Raw genomic sequence first — 13,083 nt, forward strand, 5'->3', positions numbered from 1 at the left:
TAATGAAACAAAGTTATTAACAGTTAGTTTTATACATAGCATTCATTTCTGGATTTCTTAGTTTAATGTTCATATATGACCTGTTAATAATTAAAAAGGCCAAGGAAATTCCCAGACAATAAACCATGTTAAGGTCTAATAAGGTTGAGAGTAGATATCAGAAATTTAAGGGTAAAAAACCATTGCATATATAGGCCCAGATGCTGTGAACACATATGCACATGTTTCTCTTTACACGGGGTGAATAATTCCATCTAAGTCAGGGAGAATGTGTGTAAAATTAAGCATGTGCATAAGTCTTTGCCGGATTGGGGCCACAGTCAATGAGGGGTGGTTCGTTTGTATGCATTACCTCTGGGTGCTGCCCACAAAATAAGAAAAGAGTCTTGTTCATTTCTACTTTTCATATGTTTTATTATAAAGAAAGGTAAGATAAGCATTGTGAACTGAATGTGCTGGGTGCTGAGAAAACAGCACCATCAAAAAAAATTAAAAAACCCCAAAAAATGCACCTTATGATAAATTGTAATTCTGCTTTCTAATTCTTCATAAATAGACAAAAATCATTGTCAGCAATTTTAAATAGATGGACATATGGCTGAAAAAAATATAATAATGCCATACAACATGGATATAAATTGTCCATTTCTTGCTGTACAAATAATAGAAACAAGTTTGGCAGGCTTTTTTTTGTTTTTGTTTTTTTATACACATCTCCCTTCTATGTATAACTAAAAAATGTGCTACAATTAATATAAAATGCTTTTACTATAAAGTAAACTACTAATTTTTTTCCACAAAAAAATCTTAAAGATGTCTTTAGCACAGTTCTAAAACACTTAGTAAACTACTTACAACTATCCAACAAATTATATTTTTTCATGATCTTTTTCACATTTTTTCCTTTCATATTTTGCCAGCTGCTCTTTCCACCCACCCATCTAGGAACAGTTTTTACTTTTTTTTTTCTTGCCAGACATCCAAGGCCTTTGCATGTACAATATTCACACAAACTTCACATTTTCCTGCACAAAGTTTAGTGCTGTTAGCAAGTCAAAGAGTGCATCCTCCTACTGAGCCGGCCTAATGCGGTAGGACACCAGACCTGTGCCTACGCTGCGTCTAAAAGCAGTTCACTAGGAAAACAGTCCATAGCTAAGCTGATGGCAAGCAGATAAACCGTGTTCTTATTTTTTTTGTTTTTTTTTTTTTTTTTTGTTTTTTTCTTTTTTTGTTCTTCATGATTTATGAGGTTTGGGCTTCCACGAAAAGTAGACTTTAGAGTTCAAAATAATAAAAGAAAACTGCTCTTAGAGCCTGGAAATGAAGCCAGCAACGAGACGTGTTAGCTCAGCTCTCTTGTCTGTATGACTTGCGTGATGCCCCTCTGGGTGGTCTGTATTATAGACCCTCTCAAGTGTCCTTCCTTTGAGCCTTATTGGAGAGAGATGGCGGGTTTAGGTGAGGTAGAGTGACTTGTCCCTTGGCAGCATGCTGTAAGGGAAACGAAAGACAGAGAGCGGTGAGACAGGCAGCACAGCAACTGTAAAATCAACAACACTCAGGGAAGGTGCGTTGGAGGGGAGGGCACAGAGATGAGCCGTCCCACAAATCGCGACTGTATCTTTTGAGCTGGTTTATGGTTTTTACGGTGTTACGAGGCAGATTTGAATAGATGTAACTGCACTGGCCTGCCTGGGGGTGCGTGTGAGAGGAGCATCATCAATGCCTGATGTGACAAACAGGCAATTAAAACAGCAACAAATTGGGCACTTTTAAATTCTTAATGAACTTCAATAAACCTAACGAGCCTCCAGCACTACACCAGCTCCTGGCCTGCCCCAACATCTGCATTTTACAGGGAGGCCAAACATTTGCTTTCAGTTTTTATTCTCCTCACACACTTTCCATACTAGGCTCCCCACCAAGCAAATACTTTAATGTGATCAGTTTTTAACAAATATCTGTCATGTCTATTAGGCACTGGCATATATGAGGGAGGGATGGAGAGAGCAAGCGCTCCAGAGGCCCAGTCCTGTCCAGACCTCCTTTCCCCGTCCTCGCCCCGCTGCACAGGAGAGCACCCAGCTGCTTCATCTGTTCATGGAGCACAGCACCCCTCCCGCTGCATGCTGGTGGCAGAGTCACAGTCCTGACTCTTGCTGGCCCTTTTGGGGGTTGGGAGCCCTGGGGGCACACATAAAGAGCAGCCCCATGGGGTACAGGGACTGCTGTTCTGAGAAGCCCTTCTGCCAGGTGTCAGGAGGGCAGGGAGGACAACTTGCCTGCTCCCCCAACCTATCTGCCTGTTTAGGTGCTTACCAGAATCCAGACCTAACAAAGGGACCCGTCTTCAAAATCAATGGAAGTTGGGAGCCTAAATATCTTTGAGGACCTGGGGCTTAGTACCAGTCCTAGTGCTTGGTGTTGTGAGCAATCCCAGGAAAAGCACACCCTACCCCTGGTAGTAAGCGCTTGCAGAACTGGGCTCTGCATGGGCCCTGCTCTGCCAAGACTTAGGGAAATCTTGGTCCCATTTGAAGTGGACGGGATTTTTGCCATTGACTTCCAGGGCCAGGATTAGACCCTAAATAAATGGGGTTAACTTTACACCTGTGATCAGCCTCCAAATCTCCTGTCCAACAGTGGTTGTCTCCTTAGGCCTCAAAACAACAACTTCTGAGTATTTTATGGCCACCTATGCCAGAGAGACTCTGTTATGCAAGAGTCCTTTGCTCTGTACGGGTATGTCTACATTGCACACTAAGCCTGGGTCTGTGGGAGTCAGTGGACTCAGAGGTTTTCACACTACACTGTAAACCTCGGTTTACAATTGCTAGACCTGGTCTTGCAGCCATGCTACACTACGCAGACCCTCTGACTCAGTCTGCAGCTTGAGCTGTGTCCACACTGCAATGTGACAAGGCTTGGACTTGAGTCACAGGAGGACTTGGGCTCTGACCCCCTCTGCCCCTTTGCAAAGTGCTAGGACCTAGGTTCTGAGTACTTGCTGGCCCAAGTCAGACTGATTTGTGTTTGGACGGAAGGGGGACTTGGGCTCAAACCTGAGTCAGAGCCCGGGCTTAGTGTGCAGTGTAGACGTGCACTATGAATCTGGCACTCCCACCAAGATCAGTGGGCTTACCAGATCAGGTTCCTTGTTGCTCTCCCAATGGTAACAATTCCCAAGAGGAATTCACAACATAATACCACGCAGTTTCCCAGCATGGAACCCACAGAACAGCCGCAGCCCAATCGCTTTTCGGCCAAAATGAGCCATCTGCAATTTCTTATGGTAATTGAATTTTTAAGCTGCCATTAGCAGTGGACTGCAGGTGACCCTAGCTGGTCCCATTGGGAACGTATTAGCCACAAGCAATGGAATGGAGCCAGCCAAACAAGAGGCATTCCCAGGTCTAGAGGGTTATGTCATGCAAGTAAAGTACTTAGGGTTGCCAAAAGCGAAGGCATGAACTCTGGAAGGCTCTTTTATGGCTTTTATAATATAAACAAATCTGCTCCAACAAATTTAGCCCCATAAAAAAGTCTGGCTTTAAAAGGTGATGAGAAAAATGATACAACTTTGGGAGATTCTTGTGTGTGTGATTATTAACTAGAGTAATAAAGAAAAAGGAATGTGGGCAATGAAGTACTGAAGGCCTGGTTGATGCAGCTGTTGATAAAACAAGAGCAATGGAACGCAGTCTGGCCCACACTTCACTAATCTGCATGTTTTATAATTTGCACTTAAAATGCACAGTCTTTCCCCACTGCACTAGCAAAGATTTAATACCAACGAGCAGTAGTGAGGTCTTCTAGTACCAAAACTTCATTAATTTTACAATATGCACTACAGAACATTTCCTAGTCTATTACAATGCATTACCATAAATAACTGAATTCAAACTAAGTCTATTTGTGATGTTTTATCTTTGCTTTTTTATGGAGCTTATTCACTCAGTTGCTGATTTGGAAAATTCAGCCATCTGGAATGGCTCTCCCAGTCATTAGTATGAATTAGTGAGCGTCTCCTCGTTTGGACAAACTGAGCATACACAAGTCTGCAGGCCTGGTTGATATGCATCCCAAAGTAAATTATTCAGCTTTGGTAAGGTGCCCAGAGGATGGTGGGGAAATGGGGCCAAAGAACAGCAAATCATAATAAGTAGTTATGAGGGTTATAAGGACTGGACAACTGACCATATCTTTGAGAAACTATGAGCCAGGCAGATACCACATAACTGGAAAAGAACACACATGGTAGCATCTTTACAAGGGAAAGCCCATCCGTGTCGGTAATACCCCTCCGGTAACATCAGTCCCTACTAATATCATGGTGCAAATACTAAAAAGCCTGAGCACCAGTACTCATCATGTGGCTCTAGAGTTTTATACGGAATGTAGGGGTGACACAAGTGACAGGATCTGATCAGAGCCTCTTGCTGTGCATGAGACCAAGCTGAGCTGATTCCAGAAGTGCTTCTCCCACCAGTGAGGCTGTGGGGAGCGTGCAGAGGGCTCCAGAAAGGGAGTGCAAGTGGGGAATCTTTCCCAGGTACAGAGGGATAAAGAGGAGACCATCCCTCACTCTCTCCTTGTAACCAAGGTGGAGTGCGGGGAGGGGAGAAAATTTGCTGAATGGAGTTACAGAGTCACAAAGACAATCAGCCCATGGAGATGAGACGTTGTCTTGCAATGTTTGCACCAGGACATGATGCTGATGAGTCATGGCAGTGCGTTGTCACGACGTGAACATCACAACCACAGAACTGAGATGGTTTTTACATCTCTCTGCAATTCCATTTGATGACCTATTAGTTCTTCAGCTTTTCAAGATCAATCACCGCTGACCTGGAGGACACCAGCTACTACAAGCAATCGCCAGCATGGGTTTATAATGAAAACACCATGCCAGAGCTACTGGGATACGTTTTTTCTTTTTACCAAATCACCTAATTATCAGATGCAGACAACGCAATAGAGGGCCTCAATTTGGATTTTAGTACAGCATTTACTACAGTGCCTTGTGTAATCTTATTGAAAATATTAACTCTTGTAAATGACTGTCAGATTGGAAAAGTGGTTATAGGCCTGGGGAATTATAATGCCTTAAATCGTAAGGAGGTGTTCAGTGAAGTGCTACCTAAAAAGATCTAGATGGGGGAGCTAAACATAAATGAAATCTGCAGATGATGCTACACTGGGAAGAACTGCAACTGCCAATGAGGGCAGAGGAAACATGCAAAGGGACCTGGAGAGATTAGAAAGATTGGCAGGTAATCACAAAATGAGCTTCAAGCTGAAATACTTGAAGGAAAGCGATCCAAACCCCAGGTATTCAGTAGGGACTTGAGAAACAGTGATGGTGAAAGAGGCCAAGGGGTGACAGAGAAGAGACAACTCGAGTCAGTAGCTTGTGATATATCTGGGAAAATGAAAGCCACACAATTTCACGGTTCTAGATTGCAACAAATCAGAGAAATGATAGCCACTCTTTAGGCAGCAATAGAGAGATAATAGCTGTATTATTACTTCCAGTTCTGGACAACTCAGGACCAGAAAGATATTGAAAAATTGGGTGGAGTTTTGTAAAATCAACATGATAATGAAGGGTTAGGAGGGACTGATTGATGAAGAAATATTTAAAACACTAAATATGCATAGCTGGGCTGAGTGATAACTGAAGGAATATGTGACCATGATATATCAGTATTTGAAGGGTATAAATGCAACAGCATAATCATTTAGTGGGATATAATTAGCAGTAATTGGATTAAACCGAGCTAAGCAAAATTTCAGCTGAATTATCAGGAAATATTTCCTAACACCAAGGAGTTAGTAAATGCGGAATAGTCTCCTGAGGGAAGCACAATCTTGTTACTCATTTAAAAGTTGTCTGGACAACAGACTCAGGAGAACAATGCAACATTGGCCAAGAGAATGGCCAAGATGACTACAAATATATAGAAACAAAGCAAATGTATGGATCAGACAAGCAGCATAGAAAATACTAATCTGGAAAGCAAGATGGTATTGCCTGTTGCTTTAGGGAGGTTGGTACAACCCTAGCTAATGGGAACCTGAGACTTTGTGAGTTGCATCACCATGGAAAACATTCAGATTCTCACCAGCCCATTGCTGATTTCTCTCCCCAGATTGTTGCTTTAATTACAGTTCTATTGAGCACAATTTTGAGGTTGAAGTGGGAATTACCCGATCTAGAGATTATCTGATAATACTGAAAACTGCGCCAATCAATCAAACCCAATGAGATATGAATTTCCTTTATGACAGAGCATGCATTGCCTAAACTTTGTTGATACAAAGTCAGTTTATTCATGTGGTCAACAATCCACAGCCAAGAGTAGAAATGATGGGAGAAGAGCAGTCCAGTTTAACATTTAATGTGATCTGCAAATTATCGTGAAGTTTGTTGGAGATGCTATGGAGACATTCAGCTTTCACATACAAGTACTTACATAGACAGATGGAGTTATAGTCTCATTGAGACCCTGCAAACCATGCATCTTGGCAGCAAATACCAAGTTTTAGTAAGTGCAAGAGGTGCAAATTCATTATTGTGGGTACAATCACTGACAAACTGTGCTTACAATGAAATAAGAATTTGACTCTGAAATTCAATAATGCAGCTTTGGAAACTGGGCTTCCAACAGAATGTCTCTCTGTAGTACAGTGGTTCTCAAACTGTGGGTTGGGACTCTAAAGTGGGTCACGACCCCGTTTTAATGGGGTTGCCAGGGCTGGTGTTTAGACTTGCTGGGGCCCGGGGCCGAAGCCGAAGCCTGAGCCGTGCCACACGGGGCCAAAGTCTTCAGCCCTGGGGAGTGTGGCTCGGGCTTTGGCTTCAACCCTGGGCAGCAGGGTTCAGGTTACAGGCCCCCCGCTTGGGGCTGAAGGGCTTGGGCTTTGCCCCCCGTCTGCATGGGGCGGCGGGGCTCTGGCAGGCTCAGGCTTCAGACCCCAGGAAGGGGGACATGTAGTAATTTTTGTCAGAAGGGGGTCGTGGTGCAATGAAGTTTGAGAACCCCTGTTCTAGTTCTAAGAGCCTTAGGAACTGTGTTTCTTCAGTACTGAGCCCTGTCTGTACAAGTGGAAAGAACTCAGTTCAGTTCATTGTTATAATTTGCTATCATTATTTTCTGGCGTTCTCTGCGTAATCAGCGTGGTTTTAATATGATTCTTCCAGGAATCTGAGATAAACCCGTGAAATTTGATATTTTCTCTGTGACAAAGGCATGAAATGCATGAACTTTGATCATGACTCACATGGGGCCCTGTGCATACAATACAGCTTTTTGTCAGGCTATTAAAGAGCTTGTTTTAGCAACACACATCTCACACTGGCCAATTACATTGGTGCTTCATGCGGCTACCGTGGTACCCCAAGCGTTCTGTATAATACACTTTTTATCTAACTACCTCTATCAGGATGCCTGGAGGGGCGCACTATGGGGAACTTCTCTCCCCACCCAATCCCCAGAGAGCTCCCTCCATGGAGTCTGGAGGAAGGGTGTGTGCGACTTATCCCTAGGCCTGAAAATCCAGCACCTTTCACCAGAGATAAATGCATGTAATATTTATAAAACAAACTCACTGATGAAACATTAAGTGCTTGAAAGAGGCTGCTGAGGATAGCCCTGAATGCTGATGTTCACACTGAGTATCACTTATTTTTCTCCCAAGGTATCATAAATAGCATGAGAAGACCACCTCACTTTCCTCTGACTTCCCCAGAGAACAAGGGCTACTCCCTCAGAGCTACCTGCTCCTGAGATGCCCAAAGGACCAGCAGGGAGAGCCAGCTGATCTCAGAATGCTGCCCTGACTGTTCCTGCCGGCAAAGCTGTGGAAACTCTTCCTGCCCTGACCGGAATCACCATCTCAAGCTCTGGAGTGTAAATGTTCATTTGCTGCTGCTGGATCTAAAGAGGGTTTTGTTTTTCCTGATACGTTTGCTATCCAGTGCTGCTCCTTCAGGCCAAAATGTTCAGACGTCTTTTAGGTGCCTAGGGCCACATTTTCAAAACTGGCCACTGATCCTGCGTGTCTTGAATTCTGGTGCCCAAACGGAGATGCTTTGTGCTTTCATAACTGGTGAGGACCTACAATGGCAGCTAGCGCCAAAAGGATTGTCAGGTGCTCAGCACCTCCGGAAAGGATGTCCTCAGGCCACTGTTATTTCGATGGTAAGCTTTCTTGGGCAGGATGGCCTTTCTGGGCTGTGTTTGTACGACGTCTACCGCACACGGGGGCTCTGGGCCAGGATTCCGGCATACCACTGACATACCGATACGTAACAATAAACATTGTCAGAAATAATGAGCGAGTCTGGGTACCTCAATTGTTGAGGCCCAACTTCAGTCACCTCGAAGGGGCCGGCACAAGATGCTCTGAGCATTTGGGCATCTCAAATTTGAGTGCCCCAACTTCAGAGACCTTGGCTAAGATTTTCCAAGATGGCGAATCATTAGTCAGGACTGAGGTGCCCAAAATTTGAAGCCCCTTTTGAAAATGTGGACCTACACGGCTGCAATGGGAGTTGTGGGTGCTCAGCACCTCTAAAAATCAGGACCCTCTTAGATGTACGTGCCTGATTTTAGGCACTCAGGTCTTAACATTTGGCTTTAATACCCAAAAGTACCTTCCCAAGGTCTGGGAGGCAGTTCACTTAGTTCAGACTGTCTATACAGATTGTACGGATTCCCCGCAAAGGTTTCCCTGAAAAGTCTGCAATAATCCATGTAGCTGAACTGTTTCAAGTAGACAGAAGTTCAAAGCATCCTACAACAGGCTCAGCAGATTATTTACTTACCCCAAACAAATACAATGTATGTGCTATCTGGCCTGAATCAAGAGATCATAATTGCACTGCTGGCACAGAGGAGTGTTGTATTTCCAAAATACCTGTAAGCTTGCTATTATCTATAGTGAAAGCACTATGTTCCAGTACAGCACTATACGTCAGGCAAGTCGAACAAGCACTCAGAAAACAATCATGCTTCCCCTTCCATACTTTCAGAATGGGCAGCATCCACATCTCACAGGGTAAACAGAATGACTCCCAACTCCTTATCACTGCACTTTTGTGCCACGAGGAGTGGATACAGCAGAGGCTGGAGTGCTTTTAATACACCAACCCCCCTCTCAACTTCAAGAACTAAGATGCTTCCAGAGTTTTAGTTTATTCTTCCCTTGGAGTTTGAATGTCATTGCACTGAACTTTCCATTGACATCCTTAATATCGTAATTCTCATCCTGGCATAACGGGAAAGAGCTCTCTTCAGCCCTGCAGAATTTACAGGCCTCGTCCTGAGACATGTGGAGGCCTGCTGTAAAATACTTTGTGTGTATTAGGGAGTGAGGCATGCTGTCCTCTAATGCTCAGCCCTACAGAAAAGATAATGGACCTACTACTAGTGTTAGCCAGGTGAGTTCTTTAGCTTAAGTGGTAGAGGCCAATATTTTGGAAGCTGAAAGACAAGTCTATTGTCTGCAGACATAGTACTGCAATACCACAGCTCCCACTGAAGTCAACCATCTTTCAGGATTAGGCCCTGCATTCCCCCCGCATGAAACAGAAGCTGTCCCAGTCAAGAGAACAAATCTCGTTTTCTCAAGTTCGGGGGCAGCAAATCAACCTCTCTCTGGTTACAAGAAGCTGCTCCTCTTGATTAACCAGCACATGCCGGGGGGAGGCCATCCTTGCTAATACTTGAAAAGGTCTTTCACATTTTCAAAACTTAAAAAGTCAACACTAGTCAAGCTGGATTTTTCACTTCAGTGAATGAGAACCATATTGGTCGGAATGAGAAAAGAACTGTCCAATGCACATAACAGCAGTGGGTCAGGCTGGCCTGTTCTGCTCAGCGTAAATGTGCCTTTACTGTGCATTTACTTACACAAGAAAATCGCAAGATTCAGTCATTTTCTTTCCTTTGAATATAAACATATTTTTTTAAAATGTATATGTAATTTTCAAACGGCCTGCTCGTGTAGCATGTTTTAGATTAGCCTGGGCAGAAGGGACAATTGAACAGCTTCATTTACCTTCATTAGCAGAACAATTTGCTGGACATTTTGGGGCAGATCTTCACGTGGTGTAAGCTGGCAGAGCTCTACCAATTTACACAGCTGTGGATGTGTACCACCTCCCCTCCACCCTTTTTTTTTGGGTCAAAAAGTGCTGATTAAAACTTTGCTCAGCGGCATTTTGAAACACTGCAGAAACTGCTTCCACAACTCAGGAATGAAAGTGAGCCGAAGCTAATTGGAGTTTTCACTGAGTTATCCTTTTATCATTTTAGTCCTCAGGTTCAAGCAATTGTTTTGGGGACAGGACAGCTCACTTTCCCAGGAACCCAGGTTACTAAATAAAAGGAACACTGTAACGTTAAAATAATGCATGTTTTTGGAACAGGGCATTTTGATTTCTTTTACATTTTCCTTTCTTGAAGTTATAAACTATCATGTGTCTGATCATAAGAAAACAGTGCAGACAGCTCTCCAAGCATATTAGTAGTATATTGTTTTGTCTACTGGCCTGCAGTGGTTAATTCCACACTCTCTGCTGGAGTAATCATTGTCCCAGTCGGTATTTCCTGGGGGGTTTGATGCACCAGGTGACCGGGGTCCAACACTGTTTTGAAACTCAGATGAAATATGTGAAAAGTCCTGTGTGGGGAGACAATAAAAGAAGGGAAGAAAAAGTTACACCCATACAAACAGGCAGATAAGCAGAAGTTCTAGTTAATGTTTGCCTATGCATGTCCAAATATGCTGCCCAGAAAGCATGGGCAAACCGAGCTAAAACGAGCATTTAAACATGTGCATAATCTCACTGAAATCAAAAGGACTTGAGCATGTGCTTAAGAACTGAATGGGAGAGTGAAACCATTTCACAATGATCCCTGATACAAGGACAACATTTACTTCACCTCACTGTTTCTCTTCCATGTTTTTAAGGGCCTCTCTCCTAGGGAGAGCTTTGGTAAACAGCTGCAGAATATGCAGCGTGATAAAAGCCTTTGTCTGCATCAGCATTCTGGTAATGAAAGCCATTTTCCCATCTCAAGTGCGGTTCTCTTCGCAATAACACATTAGCCTGTCCTAATGTACAGTAACAAGGCAAAGAAAATCCACACAAGCAACATTCTCTCCATCAACTGTCATGGCTGGCAGTTTAACAGGGACGGTGGGAGTTCATATTATCTGAAAACCTATCATGATACTCAAGTATCAGAGGGGTAGCCGTGTTAGTCTGGTTCTGTAAAAGCAGCAAAGAATCCTATGGCACCTTATAGACTAACAGACATTTTGCAGCATGAGCTTTCGTGGGTGAATACCCACTTCTTCGGATGCAAGATACTGTTTGTGCATGGGCGACCTGATTATCAAATGTTAGGGAACAGATATTAACAATGGAACCAAGGCAGCTACTTGACCGAGAACATGGCTTCTCCCGAAACATTCACTTTTGGTATTTAAGTTGCTAACAAAATATGTGGAATTAAGCTTTAAAAAAATCTGTGTCCAACCTTGCCTGACACCCCGCTTTAAACGATCGCCGTATGATTGTCACTTATCTCCACTCTATACAGTGGCCACCTTTGCTTACACGGGACCACACCATGCCAATACTGAAGTTATTGCTCTGTAAAGACATCTGGACTATGCAGGATATTGCGCTCTTGGATATGTCATCTTTTAATAGCCTGAGGGAGAATTTTGTTACCAAGGCCCATTTCATATTATACTTTTCTCCACTACTCTATATGCCAAAGTTATCAAATGATCTTTTCTCAAAGTTGGTCCTGAATAGGATGGGCAGAATCATGGAAAAACCCTGTTCATTAATTATATTATTTGATGAATTTTGTGAAACATATTTAATTAATAAATGATAAAACAAATTATTCAGTTAGGTTCTCTGGCTGGGAGAATAATGGGGTAAAAGATTCATCAGATTAGTTATCTGCCAGCTGTGAAATTCATAGAGTAAGCCCTCCACTCGGAATAGTTCACCCAGCTCTAGTTACATGGGAGAATCAGAGACTCCTAGAAATTAGAGATGGAAAAGATCTCTTAGGTCATCCCGTTCATCCCTAGCCAATGCCAGAGTGTTCCCTTTAGGAGTGTACTTTGCACCATTGCCCATTCATCCAAAAGCTCTCTCTCTTCCTGGTTTATTTTCTTCATATCAGAAACCCATGACTGGCCCCTCTAAATGTGGGCTCACAGGCTGAGTATGGACATTGCAAAGAATGGTTTGTTCATCTTAAGGTAGGCAGCCTGCATATGAGCACACACTACAGGAACTACTTTGCTGCCAGGCAATTCAAGTTAAGCCCGTTTTTTATCCTTCTACTCTTCTATCAAGCAAGTGAATTGGGTAATTTTCCCCACTGCTGAGAAGTCATTGGAAAATCAATCATATTCCATGAAACGTTTGATTTTTCCCTCTGCATTTTTAAGTTATTTTCTCTTCCCACATGCTAACCTCTGAAAAAAAAATCCTACATTCACCTCTGTTGTTATCCCAGGAGCTTTCATCCTTTATTTCAGTGCTGTCACACATGCTTTCTTTGCCTGATTATCCAGGGCACTGTGTCAGGTGAAAAGAAAGCTCGACTCCACCCTCCTAAATTCACCTGAAGCCCAATAGACAACTAGGGGACCGCTTGTCTTACAAGAACTTCTACCTGGTACATTCTTGACTGCTATGGGAGTCTAAAGGCACGTCTACATTGCAGCCGGGGGTGTGAATGGCAGATCATGGAGACATACAATGAAAGTCAACAGGATTTATGCTCCTAAGCCACTTACTCCCTTTTCAAATTCCTACCCTAAAATATCAGACAAACAACAGAGCTGGGAGGTAACAGATCCAGCGGCCATCTTCAGGAGAGTCTCAGGGCTAGGGAAGTTGACAATACTCTCTTAGAGTGATATCTTTGTCCAAAGTGCCACATTAGTACTGTCATGACCTGGAAAATCATTGTTAGTAATAGGCTCCACCGATAACACGAGAAACTTAAGCTGAGAGTACAGTCTCTGATGCACAGC

At 43.3% G+C, this 13,083-nt stretch overlaps 1 protein-coding gene across 6 annotated transcripts in view; it reads right to left on the bottom strand.

The window, feature by feature from the left end:
* Positions 1-393: 393 nt before the first annotated feature.
* The window catches only part of TOX2 (TOX high mobility group box family member 2), a 266,106-nt gene continuing 253,416 nt past the window's right edge, over positions 394-13,083 (bottom strand). For all 6 annotated transcript variants that reach the window (XM_044986564.1, XM_044986562.1, XM_044986567.1 and 3 more), the window contains 2 exons: positions 10,562-10,692; positions 394-1,494 (listed from right to left, as the gene is read on the bottom strand). In XM_044986564.1, coding sequence (XP_044842499.1) covers positions 1,458-1,494; positions 10,562-10,692 — 168 coding nt within the window. In that variant the 3' untranslated portion in view covers positions 394-1,457. The remainder of the gene's footprint in view (positions 1,495-10,561; positions 10,693-13,083) is intronic.

Source organism: Mauremys mutica, chromosome 13 (genome assembly GCF_020497125.1).
Source record: "Mauremys mutica isolate MM-2020 ecotype Southern chromosome 13, ASM2049712v1, whole genome shotgun sequence".
NCBI classification, from domain to species: domain Eukaryota; kingdom Metazoa; phylum Chordata; order Testudines; family Geoemydidae; genus Mauremys; species Mauremys mutica.